Below are 25,955 nucleotides of genomic sequence, written 5' to 3'. Positions count from 1 at the left end.
AGCTTCTTAAAAGTTAAGTCTCTTAAAATTAATCTCCTTAGAAAAGTTGCTTTGAAAGCAATATCTTCTTCCATTCCCTCTCTTAATTTATTCCTGATTATTCAGCAAGTCCATGCATCATGTTGCTACCCTGCTGCTTAACCCAGGTGCTTCAGGAGAACACAAGGCTATACAAATATTATTACTGTTACCTGTTCTGCCTGCCTGCTACTAGTTCTTTCTCCATTTCATCTCAGCCAGAAGCTCCCCATCTAATTGCTGATTTAACTATAGGGTTCCATTTGCAATGCTGTCGTCCATAAAAACAGGCAAGACTTTAAATCAGCATAGTATTCTATTTTATGCTCAACTGTGAAATAAGGAAGCCTGTTTTACACAGTACCTTTCATATCAACATATTTCCAAATGTTCTCTCAGCAGCAAGCAGATTTGAAGTGAATTTTGGAATTACCAATCTGTTTTTAATTGTACAATATTTCATGCAAGTTCACAGGGGAGCCTGCTGTGGATTCTTCACTATCTTATAAGGATTGACTAACATTTTATCAATTTTTGAAATTAACCTCCGAGGCCAACTTTGAAATAAACTGTCCACTGAAAATAATGCATACAAACAACTCCATTTCCATAGTCGAATGACTTGGGTTCTCCTATAATCAGGTTTTATAACTTATCTTCCAGCTAAGTGTAACAGCACCGCCTAGCAGCAAGATGCTGTACTACTGCAGTAATTCCTATACTGTTCCAACTGTTTAACCCACATGTATCCATCCTCCTCAGCATTGCTCTAAAACATACAGGTCATACAAAAGTGATTAAACTGAACAAAGCAACTCTCATACATAAATTATTATCTTCATCATAGCTATGGTCCCAACATCAAACAAAACATGTACCGTATGTAAACTACTCACATCTTTATTCTAGATTTATTATTTATGATACAGAGTTTCTTTTTAAAATGACAAGTACACCTTGAAATATTTATTTGGAGCAACTTAAATACACTAGCAGCATGATTAAATTTTGATTTTATTCAGACTCATTTAAACCAGATTTGAACCAGTATTCACCACATATAAACATCAGTTAAAAGCACCCTAGAACAAAACTCAGAATGGCAGAGATAAAATTAAAAAAACCCTATTTTTGCAAGCTTCTACAAACTCTGCCTAAATAAAAGAAAAATAGTGGAGATTGATCCCTGCCAGAATTTTCAAAAAACTTTAAGTGAAGGGAAAGATATTGTATAGTTTAGGATTCTAATCAGCTGAGAGATGTCTAGATGATCACATCTATGTATGATATTCTTGGCCCAATTTAGGGAGAATTTTATATGCTCCAGGTCTACTTATCTTCCCTTACCTTTACAAACAATCTGACCTGAAGAATTCAGAAGGGGATGAAGCACCATTCTGTTCAACACTGGCTTGTTCTATATTATAGCATACATGCTGGCCAAATGAATTCAAACCAAACTTCTATCTTGATTCAGTAATTGATCATGATGTTTATTTGTTGAATTTAAATTCCATCTTTTGTACTGAAATTCAAAGCAATACTGTATACTGAATGTGCCTTTTTCCTATTTATCCACACAACAGAATCCTGTGAGACAGTTTCAACTGAGACAAAGTGACTGGCCAAAATCACTCCTTGACTTTCCATAGCTGAAGTGGGACTAGAACCTAAATCTCATGGGGCTACTCCAACACTACAATCTTTAGACTGAACTGATTGACCCACCCCATTTTGGGGTGGTTGACCACTGTAGTCTCCTATCTTTTTGGGGCGTGGGAGAACAAACAGGAATGTTTTAATATTCAATTAAAGGAACATATGTTCCATCTTTCAAATCCATACATTAGCAAGTTACTGAGATCAAACAGAGCACTTAACAAAAGATGAGTTTAAATCTCTGTTAGAGCAAAGGTCTAAGCTATTTTTCAATTTGGATTCTAGATTCCTCAGATGTACAAAAGTGAATTGTACTACACCTGTGCCAATACAGTGATAAAGTTTCGATTCAAGTGAACAGCTTCATAAAGAGCCAAAAGGATAGCTTCATTAGTTCTACAAAAAAGAGCAGAAGAGAAACACATTTATTGCAGTAATGAAATTTCTTGGAACACTTTGCCAGGTTACACTAATGGGAAGTGGTAATTTTGGACACTCAGACTAACAAAACAAAAGAAGCCACAGGACACTGCAGCCATCCTAAATATGAATCAGTTGTCAAGTGCCCGAATTTTGATCCCATGGCCGTGGGAATGCTGCAACAGTCGAAAGTGTGAAAAATGGTCCTAAGTCACTTTTTTCAGTGCTGTTGTAACTTTGAACAGTCCCTAGAGCCTTGGTGGAGCAGTGGGCTAATGCCTCCTTAAGTAACACCAGCTGCCTGCAATTAGTGCAGGTTCGCATCCCACCAGGCTCAAGGTTGACTCAGCCTTCCATCCTTCCGAGGTAGGTAAAATGAGGACCCAGATTGTTGGGGGCAATAAGCTGACTTTGTAATAATGCCGCTTGGAGGGGGTGTGAAAGCCCTAATAAGCAAGCATATACATAGAATGAAGGCTACTGCTAAGCTTGTAAGCCGCCCTGAGTCTTCGGAGAAGGGCGGGATATAAATGGAATTAAAAAATAAATAAAAATGAATGGCTGTATTTTGAGAACTACCGATGTATCAGATTACTGGAAAATCTTCAGAGCCAGCAACCAAACAGAATGCATTACCACAGTCTAAACTCAATATTCCAGAAATGTAGATACAGGTAGTCCTCTACTTCCAACCATTCATTTAGTGACCATTTGAAGTTAAAAATGTACTGGAAAAAGTGACTTAGGACCATTTTTCACACTTACAACCGTTGCACATCACACTAGTCACATGATCAAACTTTGGAGACTTGTCAACTGGCATGTATTCATGATAGTTCCAGTGTCCTGGGATCATGTGATCAATTTTTGTGATCTTCTGAAAAGTCAATGGGGAAGCCAGATTCAATTAGCAACCATGTTACCAACTTAACAACTGCAGTGATTCACTTAACAATTGCAGCAAGAACACAAAATGGGGCGAAACTCACTTAACAACTGTCTTGCTCGGCAATGGAAATTTTGAGCTCAATTGTGGTCGGAAGTCGAGGATTACCTGTATTTAGATGTGAAAATGAAACTGAAAGATTTTTCATCCAAGAGGCAGATCAGGCCTTAACAGATCAGGTTCAAATTCCAATGTACTTAGTTATATTTGGGGTACTGGATTAGGGTAGCTGCCTCTTTTTTTCATGCATTCAGCAACAACTATACAGCACATTGATACACCTCTCCAAGCTGGAAGTTTGTAGCGGGGCTGGCTGAAAGGCTTTGCAGGAGCCTGCCTGGGGAAAGGGAAGCTCGGACAGCGTGGTGGGTGTGGATCAGGGGGAAGGAAAGAAAAAGGAGGAAAGAAAGAGGGTGGGGGTGGTTGCTGTTGCTGTTGTCAGAGAGAGACCAGGTGAAGTCAAAGAGGGATTTGAGGTTTTAGCAGATCCCTTTCTGTGAAGGAGAGGGAAGGAGAGAGTGAGAAAGAGTGGAATTTTACTGCTTTCTTTCGCAACAGGCAAGAGAGAGATTGAGGAGAGAGAAAGTTGCTGGGGTTGCTAAATTCAGATTTTAACAATAAAGGAAAGGGGAGAGGGGTTTTGACACAGACGAGACCTGAGACTGCGAGCGACGACAGAAGAGAAGGAGAGGCTGGAGACTAGCGGCCATCCAAACTTTGATTATTGTTACTTGTGCAAGTTATAGACATTGTGGGAGTTGCCCTTGCGGGGCAAACTGTTACTGCAGAACGCTGACTATCTTTCTTAGTGTTCCTATCGCTGCCTATCGGAGCCAGGGTTTTCCCCACCCCACTTGTTTCCAGTCGTTGTGAAATCATTGACTATTGCTGCTATGACTTTCTGGGGCTGTTAAAACACTGTCACACGTTGACTATCGGGGCTAGGGGCTGGTCATCTTTGTTCCTGAAAGCCTCCCCTTTGACAATGAGTCTGCCACCTCCTCACTTCATGTGAGCTGCACCTTGAGAGCGCGACGGAGGAGAGCGGGGCTGGGAGGGCCTGGGCTTTGGCGGCCTCTGAGGGGGTAATGCTACATGTTGATGAAGAAGATGTTATCCATTCAGTCATGTTCAACTCTTGGTGATTCTATGGGCCAGCTCTCTTCACTTCTTTGTATCTTGCACTACTTCTTTGAGTTGTTCTATGCTCTGGCTGGTGGTGTCCAACCACCGTGTTCTTGGGTGACCTGGTTTCCTTTTACCACTAATTCTTCCAAACATAATTGCTTTCTCCAGTGAATTGACATGGCCAAAATACCTGAAATACAGTTTTGAGATTAAGACAAAAATAAGTGCATGTAATGAATTTAGGTAGCCTGGGGGGGAGAAGGATTCTGTTGTTGACTTACCAAAATTCATACATTTCTTCATAACAGGAAAGTAAAAGACATCCAATTTTAAAAGACATCAAAAGAACACTAACATTTATGTGTGCCTGTGACTAAAACAGAATGAGTAGTAGATCTGATTCAAGAATTGACTCACTCCTCATATCGTTGGTGGTAAGGGTAAGCTGGGAAGGGTGGTAAGCCTGCATCATCCAAACAATTTATATATACTCCGACTGCATAAGCAGGTAAGTATCTGTATTAGAGCACAGGATGGTGCTCTCACTGACTTTTCCAAACCATAACATCTGACATTTCAAATTCATTGGTTTTTATCTATAAAATTTAAGACTACCGCAACAAGATGTTCTAGGCCTTTACAAGACTTTTAACATTTAATTACTTTAAATAGCTCCACCAGTCTATATTGCCAAGATGCAAGGGTAGCAAGGGACAGTAAAGCAAGCCTTCTTTCTCATTGCCACAGAATATGTTGGTAAATCAGGTATTATCTGGCTTTTATCATCCTCACTGTGAGCTTTCATTAACCCTCATTTTTTATGGTCTTCAGCTCAAAATAGCAAAAAAATTACTTATTTCTATACTGGTAGTCCTCAGCTTACAATCACACTTGAGCCCAAAATTTATGTTGCTAAGTGAGAAACTGGTTGAGTTGTGACCCATTTTACAACTTTTCTTACCACACTTGTTAAGTGAATCACTGCAATTTCTTTTTAGGAGGTCGCAAAAGGGGATCACATGACCCCAGGACACTGCAACTGTCATAAATGTGAGTTAGTTGTCACGTATCCAAATGTAAATACACATGACCATGGGGATGCTGCAACTGTCACGTGTGAAAAATGGTCATAAGTTACTTTTTTCAGTGCCGTTGAAACTTCAGTCACTATTGTAAGTCAAGGACTACCTGTAGTATCCTGCTTAGCTTCTGAGGTATTTTAGATACAGAATATTATGGGCTGAATGATGCTCCTGCTCCAAAATAATGCCACATTAGTCTCCTCTGTATTGCAATTTGCTTAAACAAATTTAAAATGCAAATGCAGCATCTGCTAGTTTGCCTGTATTCCAGAACAGGGGTGTCAAACTGGCGGCCTGCGGGCCCCATGTGTCAGGCATAGGCCACGCCCACCCGTTCCACAAAGGCAAAAAAGTCACGATACGTCACGTGGCGTGATTGAGTTTGACACCCGTATTCTAAAAGGTACTTATGCTATTATCTCCAGTACTGATTGTTAAGCTAGAACAGAGATGTCAAACACAAGGCCCGGGGGCCAGATCCGGCCCGCAAAGTGGTTTCATGCAGCCCGCGAACCCATCCTGGAAACAGTGAGGAAACAGCCCCCACTGCCTTGGCCCTGGCCCAGAGACCCTCCTTCTGCCAGAGACCCTCAGATCTGTCCCACTCCTGCCCAGGCCCCCATAGGCACCCTTGATGCGAACGATGTAGAGCTGGCCATGCCCACCCAGTAGGCCATACGCACTCTAGCCACGCCCACCCAGTAGGCCACACCCACCCAGGCCATACGCACCTGGCCCCCTGAGGGCAACCGCAATGCTGATGCGGCCCTCAATGAAATTGAATTTGACACCCCTGAGCTAGAAGATTCGGTGCCAGTTCTACTAAGCAATAGGTTATATTTTATACTTCAAAATGAAAGAATTAAATTAGTTATCTGATGGATGTACTTACTGGACTGAGATTTTTTCATCAGCATCAGCAATGAACATATTGCCCACCTATGGAAAAAAGCAGTATTGCATAGCTTTAGGATATGCTGAAGTCTTCCACTAACTTATCTGGTCCACAGGGCTAAAAGTAATAGAGAAGCCTTGTATTTTATATAGAACTTAAGCCCATTATAACATCTACAGAAACAGTCTACATTCTACGTCCTTCTCCTGCAAATCTTTTAAGCCAGGCTCCTTTGCATGACAAGCACTGACTGACAACACAGTCACTGATTTCTTACCATGTTAGTCAAGGCTGAGAAAAATCCACTCTGATGTTCTTCTTCTTTGTCTCTGAACTGTCTGAACAAGAATAGCAGTGGGAGATAGAACAATAGAAGTTGCCAAGAGCATCGTTACAGAGCAAGAAAAATCTGTTCTTTTAATTATGACATAAACATTTTTTTAAAAATACAGGTCCTCCAAGTGATATCTGAATGTATTTGAAAGGAAAGAAATAACATCAGATGCCAATGGGAAATACAAAAACCTACCTAACAAACATGATAATGAAAGATATTTAAGAAGATGATATATAAAAGCCTTTTGAATGCAATGTTCTATCCATTCCAATGCTGCCTATTATACAAAATATGCTTCGAACTCTTTGTTTATTTCTATATTGATTTGTCTTCTTTTTCTCATGCAGAAACATAACCTTTTTCTATTTCTCAGCAGCACTGGTCCACAAGATGCTTCAACAGACAAATTTCAAGGATACAATTGGGAACTTCCCATGTAACCTGGCTGTCTTATAGCCCCTTGTCAGGTGTTTTAAAAAGTCTAAGCTAGCTTTCTTTACTCTTCTTTCTTGTGCACTCTTTTTCTCTCTCTACTGAGACACCAAACCAAATGGAGTTGCAATTTGCAAAAAGTGCATTTAAATTTCTGGGCAGCTCTCTTACACCATTGAATTATTGCTAACATAGTGATGAAAAAGCAGAGTGTCATTGTACATCAGCCTAAAGAAAGTCCTGTCATCTTCAAAAAAGTGAGTCTGGAAACCAACTAGTGTTTACAACATGGTCTTTCCTGCTGGAATACTATCCTTCAAGCAATTCACACTAATTGACTTCAGGATATCTGAACTTTAAATGAAGGGGACCAAGATTTAGCTGGTCTATAGTACCAGTTTCTAATTTAAACTGCTTTCACCAAAACTGATTTTTTTACATATATTGGGGATCAACACCTGCTAATAAATCTGTTCTATGAAGCCTAGCCTATGTGTAAAAAGAAGAAGGCCATAAATAAGAATGTCAAAAATCCATTTATTTCACAACTTTGCTCATACGTATTGCCAGTAGGAATATGAATACATTTTCTCAGGAAGATATTCATTTAATCCACAAACATTCCTTAATGTTACTTACCGATTGTATTCTGATAATGCCTGGGCAACTACAAGACCCATTCCCTGCAAGAAGAGAAAAAGAGAAAGGTCCATATAAATAAAAGGCAGAGGTGCAACTCTCTGCTCCCAAAATTTTTTAGATCGTGCACAGTAACACTTTAACACTTGCTAGTGAACTAAAGGCCTCATTTTATGCAAGATTCTGACTATTTTTCAAGTTGTATAATGCTTTCCAAGAAGCCTCATTTCAACTGGACCCAGGCTGGTGTATTGACTAGATCAGGGGTGTCAAACTCAATTTCATTGAGGGCCGCATCAGCATTGCGGTTGCCCTCAAGGGGCCGGGTAGGTATGGCCAGGGTGGGCGTGGCCTACTGGGTGGGCGTGGCTAGAGTGCGTATGGCCTACTGGGTGGGTGTGGCCAGCTCTACATCGTTCGCATCAAGGGTGCCTATGAGGGCCTGGGCAGGAGTGGGACAGATCTGAGGGTCTCTGGTGGAAGGAGGGTCTCTGGGCCAGGGCCAAGGCAGTGGGGGCCGTTCCCTCACTGTTTCCAGGATGGCTTCGCGGGCCGCATGAAACCACTTCGTGGGCCGGATCCGGCCCCCGGGCCTTGTGTTTGACATGTCTGGACTAGATTATGAAAGTAATTCTATGAAAATAATCACACTAAGTCAACGTTTTTAATTAAGTTCCCTAAGTGACCTTGGCAGTTTAACCTCACTCACAACTTTGTTATGGGGATTCAATGTACAGTATTGTGCCTTGAATTGGGGGGAAAGGGGGGCAAAATGCAGGATATAAAATGTCAGAAAAATGAGATAAACATTTTTAAATATTAGCAATTTTCCTGCAAGAGCCAAAATAATTTAACCACAGGCTTGCATATTTTTTTTAAAAAGTCATGGGATCCTCAAAACCCAGAGAGTTAGGAATTAATAGAAATTAGCACAATATGTAGCATGCATATGCACTGCAATATTATTCAGCTGTGATATGGAAGCTAAACCATCTTTGCGCACTCTTTTTAATTCACTTTTCATTTCTCATTTTATTCCTAACATTATATCACACAAAATTTACAACATCATACTCACATTCAGTGTAGCTTCATCATCTATAATAGATAGTTTTACTATATAAGGATTCACAGACTGCAAGAAGGAAAAGAAAGTCATGGGCTCATTTAATTATCAGCAAAGTTAACACAACCTCATTCAAACTTTGCTCGTTTTTTAATCACAATAAATTCATACAATTTCTATTAGAACAGTTTTTTTTGTTTTCTGCATATAACTCAAGAGTTCACCCTTGGCATGAAAGTATTTTCTGAAGGAATTATTTCTATCACATGTATGTTTTGTTAAGACAACAGGCAGAGGTCAGAGACAGAAAAGATGCCTGGCATGCAGAAGGTCTCAATCTTGATCCCTGCCAGAATTTTCTTAAATAATAAAGCCGATAAACATCAGCACACTAAATTGACTGTTAATTTTTTAATACAGTCTTCTGAGACAAAAAAATAGTAACAAGGAATATCCATCACCTTTGATGTTGCCACTTTATGGTCAATAAAGTCACATAGTTATAAAGAAGATCCCTGGTGGTAGCAGCAAAGCTCTCACTCTGACAAGAAACTGAAATTCTGTACTAGTTTGGGCAATTTCTATAAATCAGAATAATTTTGTAGCAAAAATTACAAGGACCAGCTGCATCACTAATAAACACTAGAACAGCTGTTTCATTAAATATGGAATATGTCTAAAAACTTATAGAAAATAAAGTACTAACATTATAAAACATAAATTATATTCAATGAAATTACTTTTTAACCTAATGAAACAACTTAACCATCTTTAAGATTCTGAAGAAAATAGTATGATTAGCAACAGTAGCAACAAAATTAAAAGGATCAAAGAAAGCAAATAAAAGCACATACACACAAAACACACAGAGACATATTTACATATATGAGCAGCAAGAAAAGTTTTTATTCTTGCAGACAGGATGCACATAACACCAACAGAATTCTAGACATTTTAAGAATGTTTCCCATGCCTGATTAGAAGAAAGAAATATCTATTTTTAAAAAACATATCTTTATCTAACATTATATATACTATATGAAAATTCTTTCAGCTTCAAAGCAAAGCAATAATAAATACTTAGGAAAAAGTAAATCTTATGCAAAGGCTTTCAAAAGATTTTTTCTATTGGATAAGGTAATTAAAGATGCCAAATTTGCCAGCAGTACAGTAATATTTTAATGCTTATTTCCCATTTATGTATTTTGTGCTGACTAGAGATAGCATTATTATCCCAAAGGAACTATATAAATGAAAAAAGTTTGATAGACTTTGCTTCTCCAGTCAGAAAATTATAGAATTCAGCAACTTTTAGAAAACAATAAACTCATGCCCTAGATTAGAAATTCATCAAAAGCTAAAAATTATCAAAATATTATGTACACCTGCAAACTAGAGAGAAGGGGGGGGGAAGAATGGTTTAAGAATAGCAGAATCTCAAATAAACCTTTCCTTGTTTCCAGATTAGTATTTGTTTCTAAAGGAAAAAGAAACTTATTTCTGCTTAATAAAATAATTATTTTCATAAGAAAGCTTCATACGTTCATATTTAATCCCATACTGCTCACTTTCAAAATTCAAGATGGTTTGCTAAAAAGTATATAGCCTCATATGAACAAACAGCCAAACCGAGTCACATAAACCAAAATCAATGAAAGTCAGTTTAGCATCCCGTCACCTATCAAAGGCCAGCTGAAAAAGGAGTCTTTGCTGCTAATAGGTTGGGGGCTTTAAACTTGTTGTTGCTGTTGGAGTATGTTGTTCCACAGAGTGGTGGGGCTTCCCTCAGGACCCTATCTTTCTAATTTCCCCATCTGCTCTCAGTCAAAACACATTATTTCAGAGAAAGATTACTTTGTACAGAGACTCAGCAATGTAGAATTTTCTAGATTAAAACCATCACTTTGTGCTGGGCTTGGAAACAAATATGGAAACCAGGGCGCTGGAGTTATACTGCCACACCCGTTTGTTTCACTGGCATACCGGTCATTGCATTTTGAGCCAACTACAGTTTGAGTGTTATTTTCAAAGGCTGCCCCACGCAATGTATGTAACAGCATAAAATATTTTTGAAACCTATAGAAAATAAAGTAGCTGATATCTTTAACGTGATACCACAATCACTTTGTTATTAAACATCAGGATATAGATTCTCATTTCTCCTTGGGACTATATTTTATTACCATCAATTGAATGAAGCAATCTACACCTGGTTTGCCAACTTTTAATCTACTGAAAGGAGCAGATTCATTTCCCATTGTAATTTGTATGATTGCTCATATTTGTGAAACATAACCCAATAATGGGAATGATCCTTCCCTCCAGTTGTTTTTTCTGAACAATGTTGTGACTGTAGTTCTGAAACACACCCAAAGCAAGCAAATAGGTATTCCAGCAAGGAAAGAGACCACTCTGCAGTAGCAACATATTTCCAAGAAACAAGGAAATGTATTGATGCCCAATCCAGTGTCAGCTCCAGTCTGGAAAGAAGAGCTTGGGCTATTTTTCACACTAAGCTTCAAAGAAATTTACTATGCCTCTAATAGGCAAAACTATTGCTGGAACAAGATGTAGAAATAGTCCTCACATGAACATTTACCACCAAGGAACAGTGTGCTACTAAGAACAAGAGTCTTTTCCATCGAGGGAAAGATGGAATATTTGTCCAGTTTTTTAGTTTTACAGCTTCACCAGATTAATACCTCACACTCTGTGTCAAGCACTCACCTCATACTTTCTATAGTTCACTAATAATGCAAGCAGGACCACAGCCTCATAACCGTGTTCCCTGCGACTGGGAAGATTGGAAAGGATCTGAAAATAACACAAGACAAAGCTTCGATTAATCAAAACAATGAATTATAAGGAGTCATAGATGGGAGATTTCAAAAATATGTAGCGTGATGAGCTGAAAATTTCCAGCATCCAACATGAGTCTTGTAAGCTTAGTGTAGAGTGAAATTATCTTCTTTCATGTAGAAATAACAAACTGAAATGAAATTCTTGCATGAAAAATAATGAGCATTTTTGAGGAAATAAAAAAATAGGTTAGTCCTAGAAGTCCCATCCAACTCTAGGAAATTAGATTCAATATCCTGTGTGGTTCCTCTTGCATAAAGTTACTAAATTATCTGGATGAAGAACTCTTAAAACCTACCAATATGAAAATTGCTTTTACCACATTGCTTTCAATTATCCCACATTTGTATTTAAGCAACATGAAGGTAAAATCTATGATTACAGCAAGTGTGTTGGCAACCATTTCAGTTCTAAGCTTTACGTCTGTTGCCAAATTAGAGTCAATGGAAACATAGCCACATAGTCACATGTATTATAGGGGTACTGCAAAAGGGAAGCCTTGCCCTTCTCACTCCTAAGAATCCTATTCTAGTTTCCTACTATGCCTATCCAGATGAAGGCAGAACAAAGCATGTAGCAAAAATGCATGTAGTCCCTGGGTTACTCACAATGTATACAAATGCTTCATCAAAGATTAGCAGCCCAGAGATAGAGGGGAATAAGGAGATTTACCTGTAAGATAGCTTCAAAAATGCTATTAATCATCACATATTCCAGAATTGTGTTCTGACTGATATTATCTGTCACCTGAATAGAATCAAAGAAATAGGAATTTTTAGTGTTTTCCAGTTCCAAAGTAACTCACACATGCTCTTATCACTTGCTAGCAATGAATCTGCATTTGTTATAATCCAATAGTTTGGGGGGGGGAAGTCTCTCAATTTTATCTTTTATTGAACTCTCCTGTAAAGAGTTCTTTAAATTATGTGTTTCATACATATGTATTGTTATCCCAAGATTGTGGATTTTGGGTACATTAAACACCATATAGATAAACATGTTGTTAGTGGAAGACTTACTTTGTTTTCATGGTATAATTTTCCTTAATGATTTCTTTCAGGCTTTATAGTCTTAAGAATGTTTTCTAAACAGCAAACTCTAAAACATTTTTTTGATAATAGTAAGATCAATACTTAATATTGGAAATAAAACCAGCAGTTTTTAACCTCTGTTTAACTATTGAACAATGAGTAAAGGAAATGCTAAACGTTATTAAATTGAGTTGAAACCATATTAATGCTAATACCGAAGCTGAAGTTCCCAAATTTCCATTAGTTTTAGTCGCTTTAGTTATCACCCACTTCTTTTTCTTTATGATTTCCACTTTCTTTTTTTCTGTTTGGTTCGGATGACTAAAATTGGGTGTTTTAATTCAAATTTTATGCATTGATTTAAAAACATTAAAGCAGGGCCTATATATGGAAGCACCTTCATAACTGAAGCAAAAAAGGGACCTTCTCATTAATATATCTAATTCCAGAGTTAGATAAAAAAAAAACACCTTGATATAGAAGGCTGTAATATATCAGTCACTAAGAGGATGCCAGTTAAAGATATTATTTAATTTATTTGTAAAATATGTTACACTGGTTACCACAGTATCTCAATGGCTTATAATAGTTTAAAGCAGGCATGTCAAACTGCTGGCTCACGAGCCAGATGCGTCACGCCAAAACCGTGCCCACCCCATTGCCGGCAATGGGGAAAAAGTCGCAATACGTCATCTGACGTCATCATACGTCGTGCAACATCACATGATGTCATGGGTTTGACACGCCTGGTCTACAGGTACATTTTCCATATTTTCATAATAAATACTTTCTATAGTTAACCCATCGTTATATATTACTTACAGTCACCAAACAAAGCAAAAGCTTCAGGCACAAACTTTTGAGACTTTCAGAGCCTTCTGCACAAAGTAAAGCATCCAAACTCTCCATCAGATTCTGGAAAAGAGAAAAGTTATTATAAATTGTTGCAAGCTCAAGTTGCTTTTAATCTTCACTACTGCTGTAAATATCTAAGTCATGCTAATTAATGTTCTTATTTCATTATTTATTTTGTGTTTAATTTCATTATTTATTTTGTGTTTAAAAAACCAAACTATGTGTTAATCAAGATATAACTTTAAAGACGCTACTTATTATCATGCTGTGATTTTCTGTTATTTCCTTGAGAAATAGACCAAATACATTTTGTCAGTTTCTAGACTAGGAGCTATCAGGACGCTAGGAAGAGAAAGGAGAAGCATGTTATTCTATCCACGGGCTACTCTGCCAACTGAACACATGTCTATTTTTGAACTTTAATGGCACACCACAACTTAAGTTAGGGATGAGGAAAATCTAGTCCGCAAATCACATAAAGCCAAATTTCTTCTCCAAGTGGGACTGTTTTTCTCTCTCTTGGGGCTGAGAAACTTTCATCTCTGAGAACTGGGGATAAAAATAAAAAAAAACTTCTGAGCTCTGGGTGACAGGAAAGGAATTCTTTTCTCTCTGTGCAGGAGCATACAAGAAACACTGCCTCTCTTCCATCCCACTCCTGCTTCTGCAGTAGGAGAAATGCAGCATTGAAGAGTGGAGGAAGAACAGCCTGAGGCCACAGTGGGCTTTTCAAGATGAGTGGGGTTCTCCTTCCCCAAAATCCATGTCTCCCTGACATCCTCTGACTAATTCAGAAATCAACATAACATACGTGTTATTAGAATGAAAACAAAATCCGTTATTTCAATATAGCAAGCTCTTACCTTCATGCACAATTCAGCCTTGTCAAAGCCCATTAGCATATTGATGATGTCAAAACCAGATGTGGATTTGTTCTTCTGATGAACCCCACGGATCAGCGCACATAGAGTCTAAAGCAGAAAACACAAACTCACATACGCAGGAATTGTGAGATAAAGCCTCCTGGGCAATGAAAACTGCCATCACAGAGGCAGAAATTTAAATTTATGGTATTTTGGTTTTTAAAAATATGATACCCTAGATCACTTAGTCTTAGAGTGAATTTCAATACCGTAAATCCAATAGGATGTGAGCAGAAATTTGTTTGTATTTTTTCTTTTCCACCAACAAGCAAACAAAAAAACAGACCTCCAAAGGCAGATAGGAAATATCTCGCTAATGGAAACAGTGACATCAGAAGAAGAATTTCACAGGCTTCCCCTATAGTTTCTTTCTGATATTCTATTAAAGTTTACAACATGTCAGGCTCTCCTGAATCATCTAGCAATAAAAAAAGGAAAAGATATCATTGCCTCAGATATTAAAGTAATTAAGGATACCTGATTCAGCATATTGAACCAACAGATATTTTAGTGATCTCAATAATGCAAACTAATTCCTTCATTAGCACTAACATAACTGATTATTAGATGTCAGTTTGTAAGTTTTGCTTAATGAAAGCCAAAGGAAATTCATAGCACCTGTAATGCATTGACCACTCTGATTGGATGCTCTTCTCCTAAAGCCCAAATGCAACGCTGGAACAAGCAATTAATGTTGTCTTTTATCTTCACTAGCTCTTCACCATCCAGAGATTCCAGCTTTCCTTCCAGATATTCCAAATTCACCTGACAGATAAGAGGTAAAGCTTAAGCTGACGGTGGAATTACTGAGGGCAAGCAAAACTAGAAATTGATATTTGTAAGAATGAACATAAAGAAATGGTTTCAATCTTTAGCATATTACCTTCATGAGGAAGAGCTCCTCCCAAAACCGAGGGTTGTATTTACTAGGATCTTCTGTCTGAAAAGGAATGGGATCACTATTACAGTGACGACTATAAACTTAAGATAACAAGTTTAGTTTTACATTATACCTTTAACAGTCTGTCCATGAAAGTAAAAACATGCAAAGAGGTGTTTCATTAAGGACTATTAGTCTTCCTTCTCATTCATACGGCAAGAGGCTATACGAGAATACAGGACTCTGTTATGATAAAAGAAAAATAAATCCAGTGCTTACTGTGAAGATCTCATCATACATTAACACAACCTTCTCTTTCAGGGGTTTCTTACTAGATGAAGATTTCCGAAGTAAGCCACCTTTTTTCTCAGATTGTGCCATGACTTACAACCTGTGGATTAAAAGAAATGGTAGACATCAAAGAAATTGATCCTAAGAAAATTTCCACATCTTTCTAAATTTCTCCTAATTGTTTTTACAATTTCTCAGAAGCAACCCATACCGGGAGGGATCTTTGGTGCTCTCTGAGCTTGGTTGTTTTCTTGCTGATGTTCCATTACTCAAACTAGGTAACATCAGCAGTGCAGTGCTAAGTGTTAGCTACTGATAGTAACAGAATATAGCTAGCATCACTAGCACGGAAGATGTTACCTAGTTTAGGTAATGAAATGTCTGCAAGAAAACAACCAAGCTTAGAAAGCCCCAACAAATAAGCTACAAATATCCTCCATTATCCAAACCCATACTAAACGTACTATATAATACAGTAATGACCAGTGCTTTTTTTGTAAAAGAAAAAGGTGCCGGAACTCACACGTGTCATACAACCTGCCTTGCCTACCCTACAAGGTTCTATCCAAAAAAGATGTCGGAACTCTGTTCTGAGCGTTCTATAAGAAAAAAAGCCCTGGTAATGACTATCATGACAATCAGTTTGGTGTAGTGGTTAAGGCATCAAGCTCGACACTGGGAAGTCATGAGTTCCAGTTCTACCTTAAATACAAAGCCACCTGGGTGACCCCTGAGCCTGTCACTTTTTCTCAGGAAGGAGACAGCCACAAACCACTTCTGAAAAAAAAACTTTCCAAGAAAACGGCAGAGACTTGTCCAGGCAGTCTCCAAGAATTGGACATGATTAAACAGAAGGAAAAAAAGAAAATACTTCAGCCATACGTTTCCCACTGTGCAAGGTGCACAGAAAAAAAAGCTTACATATGCTTCACATACCCCAAAAGTTAGACATTACTTAATGTTTATACTTGTTCTATGTTTTTATATGGTGTAGGAGTTATTTCACTTGTAATGAAGAATCACGAGAGAAGCGTGTGCATTTTTCCCCCAGCAAACCAGTTTGTACGAAGCATTTGCATGACTAAAAAAAAATCGAATGTAGGCTCAACCACCCATCCATGTAGCTCAGAGAACAACTGTAGCTCATTTAAGTATACATTTTATTTTTCATTTCACAAATGAAATTGTGAAATATATGTAAGAACCATCCCACTGTCTGTAAATAAGGCTGGGTCCTAATGGGTTAATCACTCATCAGCCTAAGTAAAAAAAAACATTTTATTTTAATTTTATCTTGTTTTATTTAACTGGGTTTATATGCTGCTCAAATCAATACCATCGGTATGGAGCCATCATGTTTAAAGTGAAAACAACAGAGTAACAATTGCAATTATAGCTTTGTGACACGCCAAGGAGCAATAAAATGCTATTAAACAGACACCTCAGTGGAAAAGGGAAGAGCCTCATAACAGCCTCATCTGTCCCTAAGAAAAAGCCAAGCTTAACACCTTTCCCAAATCACAGCAGGTAGAGGTTATTTGGATGGCAGGTGACCTTGTTTAAAACAAAACAAAAAGAGTGATTCAAGGTCTCTGGTGATAAAATCTTTGAGAAAGGGGACCTTAGGGAGCCCATCCTTCCTAAGCTTAGTAGATGGGCAGACAAAACTAGAAGATGGCAGTCCCAAAGGTACCTAGGTCCTGTAGAACTTCAAAGGTGACATAGCAATAGCACTTAAGACTTATATACACTTCACGGTGCTTTACAGCCCTCTCTAAGCGGGTTACAGAGTCAGCATATTGCCCCTAACAATCTGGGTCCTCATTTTACTGACCTCGGAAGGATGGAAGGCTAAGTCAACCTTGAGCCCTGTAAGGATCGAACTGCTGGAGTGAGCAGTGAGTTAGCCTGCAGTACTGCATTCTAACCACTGCTCCACCACAGTTAAATAAAAAAATAAGTGTATTTAATTTCACAGAAGCTAGTTAGTAACCCATGCAGCTTTGGAAGTGATTTTATAGATAAACTGAGACATATCCATAACTACTCAAATTGCTACATTCTGGCCTACTTATATGTCCAACCTACAGAGAAAATTAATTTAATCCATATTTGGGTAGACGGAACTCTTCCTTCCATATCAGTTATCCAATTTCTAAAATTTAATAGAAGGCTCTGTGACTTTTCTGTGGTAGTGACCTAATAGGGTAGAATAAGAAGAAAGTCTATTCTAACTGATCAGAACCAAACTGTAGAACTGTCTACCCAATGAAATTCAGGTAGTCTCTCTTTTGCCATCTTGTACTAATCAAGGAAGAATTTTTAAACATTTTATTTACTGATAAATATTTTTCACAATAAAAAATATTTCATATATTGTTTCATCATTATGAATTTATGGTTGTAAATATTCTATAGGATTCCTAGTAATGCACATGTATTTGAAAGGTTGTTCTATATAAATAAAACTTTGCATTGTATCTTCATTTCAATTCCAGTACATACAAATATTGTAAATAAGCCAGCACATAGATATATCTTGGATAGTATAAAGTGCATGCATGCATACAGCCAATTTTATCCACTTTTCCAGGTATACACATTGTGACAAACTAGTTAACATGTAACATGTAAAGCTTCATTCAGAACTATTCAAGTGTTTCTAGTGAAAAGATTAAATGTGTTGTAGTGCATAAAAATAATAAAGCAAGTGACTCAATATGCCCCAATTCACTGAATACTGATTCCTTTTCCTTGGATTTTCTATAATACCTCCCATTCAATCACCTGTGTTCATGTAGTAATAAAGCAGAAGGGAAAGTGGTATTTCTAGATACAATATATAATATATTGAACAGCCTAGATATTGCAAAGTATGTTAAAAGGTAAAGGTAAAGGTTGCCCCGCACATGCGTGCTAGTCGTTTCCAACTCTAGGGGCCAGTGCTCATCTCCGTTTCAAAGCCGAAGAGCCAGCACTTGTCCGAGGACGTCTCCGTGGTCATGTGGCCGGCATGACTAGACGCCAAAGGCGCACAGAACGCTGTTACCTTCCCACCGTAGTGGTCCCTACTTTTCTACTTGCATTTTTACGTGCTTTCGAACTGCTAGGTTGGCAGAAGCTGGGACGAGTAACAGGCGCTTACTCTGTTACGCGGCACTCGGGATTGTAACTAAAGATACAACAGTTACTTTTTAAAAAGAATAAATAACACAACAATCATGTTTGGTAGAATTCTCAGTGGCTAACATCCGTTTCAAACCATCGCACAGAATTTATTTTCTGCAAAACTCAGAAACAGGATATGCAGTAAAGAGCTAGCTATTATGTCATTACATTGTCTGTTTTATGAGAAATATAATATCATCAATCAGAAAAATAAAAGGGAAGAAAAAGGTTTTAACGGGGTAAAATAGCAATAACAATAGCACTTAGACTTATATATCGCTTCATAGTGCTTTATAGCCCTCTCTAAGCGGTTTAGATTATTGGGGACAATATTTTACCAACCTTGGAAGGATGGAAGGCTTAGTCAACCTTGAGCCAGTCAGGATCCAACTGCCAAACTGCTGGCAGTCAACAATGAGCAGAATTAGACTGCAATACTGCATTCTAACCACTGCATCACCACGACTCTTCAAAAGATCTTGAAATTGGGCATAAGATAAAATCTAGACAGGCTCTCTCCCCTTCACTATCAGAATCAAGTCTTTTGAGCAGCAGCAGCATCAACACAAAACTGGGTACATGCACGTAGAATATTCTGATTGGATTATTTATATCATAGATGATAAAATACAGTAATATGCTTCTGGTGTGGTGGTGCCTCTTCTTGAGGCTTGTCATGCCCCTCCTGGGAACCTTCCCAAGTTTTCTCTCCATTCAGTTTTCCAAAACCAATGCCTTCCAAATGTTTTGGACTGAAATACCCACAAGTAATAGCAAATCTTACCCTGGTTTGGGATCGTGGACACCAGAATGAGAAAACTGTTTTTGTTAGGGTTAATGCAAGAAAATTGTCAGATCTGACTTCAGGCTATATAACCAAATAACTATTCTAAAAATCACATTTGTCCCATTAAAACTACTGAAGCAAAAGTGAAATAATTCCATCAGGTATTAATGGAAATGCTAATGCTGGCATATTAAGTGAAAAGGAAGAATCTGTCTAGACACTGGATTTTCTTATCATCTTTCCTGCCCCCTCCCCTACCACAGCAGCCTTGATCTTAACTTCAAAATCAGAGGCATATTTAGACAACAATGCTCCAGCATATAGAAGGTGTCACTTTTAGATATTATGAAGAGGTCTCCCAAATACAGTTTATTGTACCACACTAGAGGATCAACAATTTTCTAAATAAGATGGGGAAGGAGCTAAACCATTACCATGTAGGGAAGAACAGAAAAATTTGTCTGCACTTTCATGATCTGGATATATTATTTTACAATCATACTTACAATCTCATCCAATGGTAGGAACTCATGCTATGCTAAATTAAACTGTAAATGAATAAAATTAAGTCCATTATTATCTGTATCACCAAAATAGTCTGTGTCCCTAAATAAAGCCAAATGTGTCCTCATGTGTAGAAGTATAGGTAGTCCTCAACTTACGTCCATAATGGAATTTATCCAAATTGTGATGGTCATTAAGCAAGAAGCCCATATAATCACATTAACGACCCCCATTCCTGCCCCCCCATGCAGTCGTTAAGCCACCATGTGGCTCATTAAACAGAGCACTGGGTGCCTCAGGGGTGGGAAAGGCACTGGGAGACCTAATGTGGGCCCAGCCCCACACTGCAGCACTCATGAGCTCACACATGGCCTCCCAAAGTCTCCCCCACCCTGAGGCACTCCATGCTCCACTTCCCACCCCTCAAGGTCCATAAAGACCTTGGGTCTGTTTTCCCACTCCACTGGGTCTCATACACTCCTCCTCACTCTCCCCCATCCATGATTGGTCACTTGCCTTTTATTCTAGATCTCCTTCCGGAAGCAGCTGCTACACCGTGGAGGCTCCATGATTCTGCCTCAGAAGAGGACACCAAGTTGCAAGCAGCCACAATAAACTGCAGCTGCTCCAAAATGGCACCCATTTCCAGGATGGGAGTTATATGGCTTGCAGGGAAGTCAAGGGACATCTTTCTCAATATAATCTCCAGAGACCCAGCAGAGCAGGAAGGGTGGGGGTAGATAGGCAGATTGCCAAACAGGCAGATAGGCAGATTGCCAAACAGGCAGATTGCCAAACACTTGAATTTTGTTCATGCAACTGTGGACACACTGCAGCTAACTTCAAAACCTGGCCATAAATAGTTATTTGGGGGGGAGGACTTCTGTCATAACTTCAAACGGTCACTAAGCAACTGATCATATGTGATAAGACTACTTTTTCCCCATTGCCGGCAATGGGGTGGGCACGGTTTCAGTATGATGCATCCGGCCCGCCTGTCATAAAGCCACTGCCCAGTAATAAAAGGGAGCAAAGAGCATTTATATCCCATCCTGAAATCTACAAGAATGAGTGTATCTACAGAAACAGTACGAAATTATTTTCTTCTGAGGGAAGTTATTACTGTATTAAGTAACCCTTGATCATCCCACTCTAAAAACATCGTGTCTGGTGTGGTTTTCAACCATACAAGTTCCAACTGTAATCTTCACTAAAATAAATCTTTGATTCTTTGATTATCATAGGTCATGATAAAAGCTTATGACACCATGACTCTCTATGAAGCATGTTACATAAGCAGGAAATAAAAGGAACAATCACTTATAAAACTGTTGCTTTCTTGCAATTCAGTTTGCCTTAAGGTTTGAGTTGAAAAACTCAACTCTTAAATTATCAATATTTAAAACTTAACTATCCACCATTCTAATGCTTCAGTAGCTCATATTCTCAGATTTCTCCATCTGGAATTCCAACAGCCTGTCCTTATTAGTTCTTCAAAAATAGAAGTGTGTGTGTGTATATCTATGTGTATATAGAAATGTAAAGGTAAAGGTAAAGGTTCCCCCGCACATGTGTGCTAGTCGTTTCCGACTCTAGGGGCCGGTGCTCATCTCCGTTTCATAGCCGAAGAGCCAGCACTTGTCCGAGGACATCTCCGTGGTCATGTGGCCGGCATGACTAGACGCCAAAGGCGCACGGAACGCTGTTACCTTCCCACCGTAGTGGTCCCTATTTTTCTACTTGCATTTTTACATGCTTTCGAACTGCTAGGTGGGCAGAAGCTGGGACGAGTAACAGGCGCTCACTCTGCTACGCGGCACTCGGGATTCGACCCGCCAAACTGCCGACCTTCCGATCGACAAGATCGATATAGAAATGTAGTGAAGAGTTAATGGAAAAAACTAGCATGATTAAGCAAAAATATGTTTGAAGAATGGTAGACATTGATAGCAACCCAACAGTGACTCACATTCAAAAACATGCAAACAAATCTTATTTATGATATTTACAAGTTTTACAAAAATGGCTGCTGTTCCTCAGTTGTTCAGAATGGCTTCTAAAAAATTTTCAAGCATCATCTAGTCTAGGCATTTTACATTACCAATCCTGCAGTAAAATTGTTTTGTGTCTTTAGAATATTCTATTGACTGATTTCCATTATATTAAAGTGTAGGACTTTATGTCACACTAAGTCCTGGTTTGCCTAACCACATTTTTTAAAAAAATAATTAGCTAAAAAGTAAGTCACTGTTTATAAGCCATGTGGCTGATTTTATGCAATATACTAAATTAATAGTTTAAAACATGGTATATGAACCAGACCCCCATCAAAACAGAAAACCAAATTTCAGGCAAGTTTGCAATCAATGTAAGGTGATTCAGTGAACAATGTCATTTTCAAATGCAATATAACTGCATTTAAATGTCTATTTATTACGAATTCTGGCTGATCTTATCCTCTTATTCCGAACTTTCAAAAGGGAATATTAATGATTATATTCATGTAACACACTTCTCCTTAGTTAGCTGAACCATGTTTTTAGCCAACCAGATTTCATGGATTTGTAGGTTGAAATATGGTCTAGTCCATACCCTCTTAAAAAATTAATAATTAGGGAAATGCAGTGATTAGGAATCACAAACATTAAATGTTTTATTTTGATAACTGCTTTTTTTCTTCTGAAGAACAAGCAAAAAGCCTTTGATTCCTCATTAAGTGACTTGTACTGTACACTCCATTCCAAATTATACTAGGAGAGAAAAATTCTGCATTATGTTTAAAGGTGTTTAAAGAAAGAAGTAAAATTATTCAGAGTTCTGTGAATATAAGAGCCATGTGAGTAGAAAACCGTTTGGACAATAGTTTGCATTCCTCCAAGTTTACATCCCTTAAAAAGATATTACATCTTTTATAACAGGGTGGGCAGTTTTTGTACTTATATTTTGATGAGAACCTTGCACTCTATCAACAGCAGCACTGTAGGAAAGGCATGGGCTTAATGAAGAGAGTTCAGGTCCAAGCATTTATTTTATTACTGTATCAGAACTTAGCAGAGTCCTTTTAGATTCTCAAGTTATATCCAGTAAACCTTCATTGCAAGCGAAATTCAGAGGGGGGGAGAATTATTTTGCTACTGTTATTCTGAAATAATTAGGAATGTGATGATAACTGACTGCCAGTTACCCAGGGATCCGTCAACAAATCCATCTTTACCGTATACAGCAGGGGTCTTCAAACTTGGCCCTTTTATGGCTTGTGGACTTCAACTCCCAGAATTCCTCAGCCAGCAAAGCTGGCTGAGGAATTCTGGGAGTTGAAGTCCACAAGTCATAAAAGGGCCAAGTTTGAAGACCCCTGGTATACAGCAAAGGGGGCAGAAAACTGAAAGCCCTCAAAGGGGAAGGCATATTAAGTATCCTGATGTCCATGCATACGCTTGGACTTCAACTCCCATAATTTCTGATCAGTTACCATCCTGGCTAACGCTCATGGGTTCAAGACAGCTGGGAAGAAACACACGACAGCGTTTGGGAACAGAGGTTAAAACTGCCTGACCAACGGCACCAAAATATTCCACCTCTTAAGACCATCAGGTTTTTCCTCTGTCCGCCCCAGAAAAAGTTCCTTAGCAATTAAGCATACAGAAATGGAGAAAGAAAAACAGGCCGTCTTCCCCGCGAAGCACCCACGTTTTCCCGAAATAAATTCCGAGGGGCACTCCAACGCTCCCCCCCCTCTCCTCCCCCCTCATTACACTATGAGCCCTGATCCTCATCGATCCCATCAGCGCCTCTAAGCTAGACCCGGGCTTTTCCCTCCTCCCCGCCCCCCCCCCCCCGACTCTCATCAGCAAGGGCGGCCGGAGCACCGATCAGGGGCCACAAGGAAGGCCAGATTTTGAGGGGTGGGAAAGGAACGTTTCTATTACCTGCGCGGGGCGATGCCTGCCAAAGCGCATGCGCCGACGAGACATCCTTCGCTCCACCTTCTTCGGATCACGCAGGCGCGTCGTTCTTGGATCGGCTCGGTTCAGCCTTTTATCGGCTCGCGAAATCCCTCTCGCCTGCGAGTTCCCAATGAGAGCCGGCCCGGGAGGGGGGCGGGGGGCTGACTTTTGGAAGATACGTTACGGCGGAGGTCTTCAAACTCGGCCCTTTTATGACTCACGGACTTCAACTCCCAGGATTCCTCAGCCAGGCACACTGGCTGAGGAATTCTGGGAATTGAAGTCCGTGAGTCATAAAAGGGCCGAGTTTGAAGCCCCCTGCGTTACGGGATTGTAAATGAAAATGAGTAATTAGGCCGTAATACTATTAGCCTTTTGGATTGCATAGAACAGGGGTCTTCAAACTTGGCCCTTTTATGACTTGTGGACTTCAACTCCCACAGTTCCTCAGCCAGCTCCCACAATTCCTCAGCCAACTCCCAGGATTCTGGGAGTTGAAGTCCACAAGTCATAAAAGGGCCAAGTTTGAAGACCCCTGGCATAGAAGATGGTGCACACTTTTTCCTTGGCATTGAAATAGTCTCAGTGCAATGGTGTTCATTCCAGAGGGGCGGGGGAGATCGATTCAGCAGGACTTCGCTGTAGGAATTTTAAGGCGTTCTACGATCTAGATTTCATTAGCTGTCCCTTTATCCTCTTAAGAAGCAAATTGGCCTGATTCCACGGATCTCATTACTGAATAATAGTGGTAAAGAGCTCGTTTTCAGTGGTAGGTTTACAAAATGCATAATTCTTAACATGGTCAAACTCATTAAGACACCAAAGCTGCCAAGCAGTATGTTGTCAATGGTGTACACAACATGCATTTTTTGAGGGGCACAAATTGATAGCATGCGGTTTCCTGCTGGTTGTAAATGCTACTGATTTACAGGAATGCCCCAGTTCATCTGTTAAAGCTCTGTTCTGAATTCCCAGAGTTATGGGTAAAGCTGGAGGAGAGGGAAACTCCAAGTAAGTCAAAGACTTTATTATGATGTTGAAAGAAAAATCATCAGGGTCCAGTCCAAGCTGGGAATAAACAAAATGGAGACTGCTTTAGGAAAGAAAGTTGGAGTTTATTGAAGAGCAAAGCCAGAGAGAAGCATGGCTCTGGGAAAGCTGACCACATGTTGCTGGGAGTGGTGGGTTTTTATACCTTATTGGGCTTTTGAGGTTGTTTCTTGTTCCTGTTTGAGGCTTTGTATTTCCTGTGTCATGTACTTTGACCTGAATGTGCCCTCTTGGTATTGGTGGGTTAATTCTATTATGTCCCCAAAGGTCATGTCTTTTAGAGTTTGGGTGGGGTATGTAGATTTTAGAGGTCTTTGTCTTCCTAATTTCATAGCTTCTAGCTTCCTGGCCCCAACCTTCCTGAATGGATTATTGAATTCGCATTTCTAAAAGCTGGCCTCTGCCTAGTTTCTGTTTGGGGCTATTAAGAAAACTGGGCTTGCTTTTCTGCCTTTAAGATCTTCTCCATTATTCCTTTGGGTCAGGGGTGTCAAACTACTGGCCTACAGGCCAGATGCGTCACGCCAAAACCGCACCCACCCCATTGCCAGCAATGGGGAAAAAGTCACGATACGTCATGACACGTCACGTGATGTTGTGAGTTTGACACCCGTGCTTTGGATAAATGCATTCTGCCTTTTTAATATTTCCTAAAATATTTCTTTCTCTGGATTCTTCCCACAATGACTAATCAAAAATGTTACAGGAGAGTGAGGTTTTCGGTTTCCTCAGAACTCTCCTTCAGGCCAGTGATTGCAAATGCATCAAATGGAGAGAAATAGGACAGTCCAAAAGTTGAGCCACATATTTCAGCCATGGTCTATTGGTCAGAAGTTACCCCGAAATAGATTGTGGCCTGAATGCATTCTTCACTGCTGGGTGTGGATATTTTTCTGGTGTAAGCCCAGTAACTATCCATGGGTCAAAGTGCTTATGTATTTTGTTTGCAACTCCATATACACTTCAAAATATGGGACTATTATGTTACTGCTATAATCTCTGAAAGCCAAATTTTATAATGGCTTATGTCACCCACAA

At 39.2% G+C, this 25,955-nt stretch overlaps 1 protein-coding gene across 1 annotated transcript in view; it reads right to left on the bottom strand.

The window, feature by feature from the left end:
- Positions 1-23,868, bottom strand: part of ARMH3 (armadillo like helical domain containing 3) — a 174,899-nt gene extending 151,031 nt beyond the window's left edge. The window contains exons 1-13 of the mRNA XM_083364355.1: positions 23,850-23,868; positions 15,450-15,561; positions 15,174-15,230; positions 14,909-15,055; positions 14,231-14,338; positions 13,335-13,427; positions 12,154-12,228; positions 11,350-11,436; positions 8,635-8,691; positions 7,557-7,600; positions 6,426-6,486; positions 6,146-6,192; positions 1,998-2,073 (exon numbers count right to left, since the gene is read on the bottom strand). Coding sequence (XP_083220481.1) covers positions 1,998-2,073; positions 6,146-6,192; positions 6,426-6,486; positions 7,557-7,600; positions 8,635-8,691; positions 11,350-11,436; positions 12,154-12,228; positions 13,335-13,427; positions 14,231-14,338; positions 14,909-15,055; positions 15,174-15,230; positions 15,450-15,551 — 954 coding nt within the window. The 5' untranslated portion in view covers positions 15,552-15,561; positions 23,850-23,868. The remainder of the gene's footprint in view (positions 1-1,997; positions 2,074-6,145; positions 6,193-6,425; positions 6,487-7,556; positions 7,601-8,634; positions 8,692-11,349; positions 11,437-12,153; positions 12,229-13,334; positions 13,428-14,230; positions 14,339-14,908; positions 15,056-15,173; positions 15,231-15,449; positions 15,562-23,849) is intronic.
- Between the last annotated feature and the right edge of the window lie 2,087 nt (positions 23,869-25,955).

This window comes from Vipera ursinii (assembly GCF_947247035.1).
Source record: "Vipera ursinii genome assembly, chromosome: 5".
NCBI classification, from domain to species: Eukaryota; Metazoa; Chordata; class Lepidosauria; order Squamata; family Viperidae; genus Vipera; species Vipera ursinii.
The sequence above is the reverse complement of the archived record's forward strand: the minus strand, read 5'-3'. Positions and strand labels throughout refer to the sequence as shown.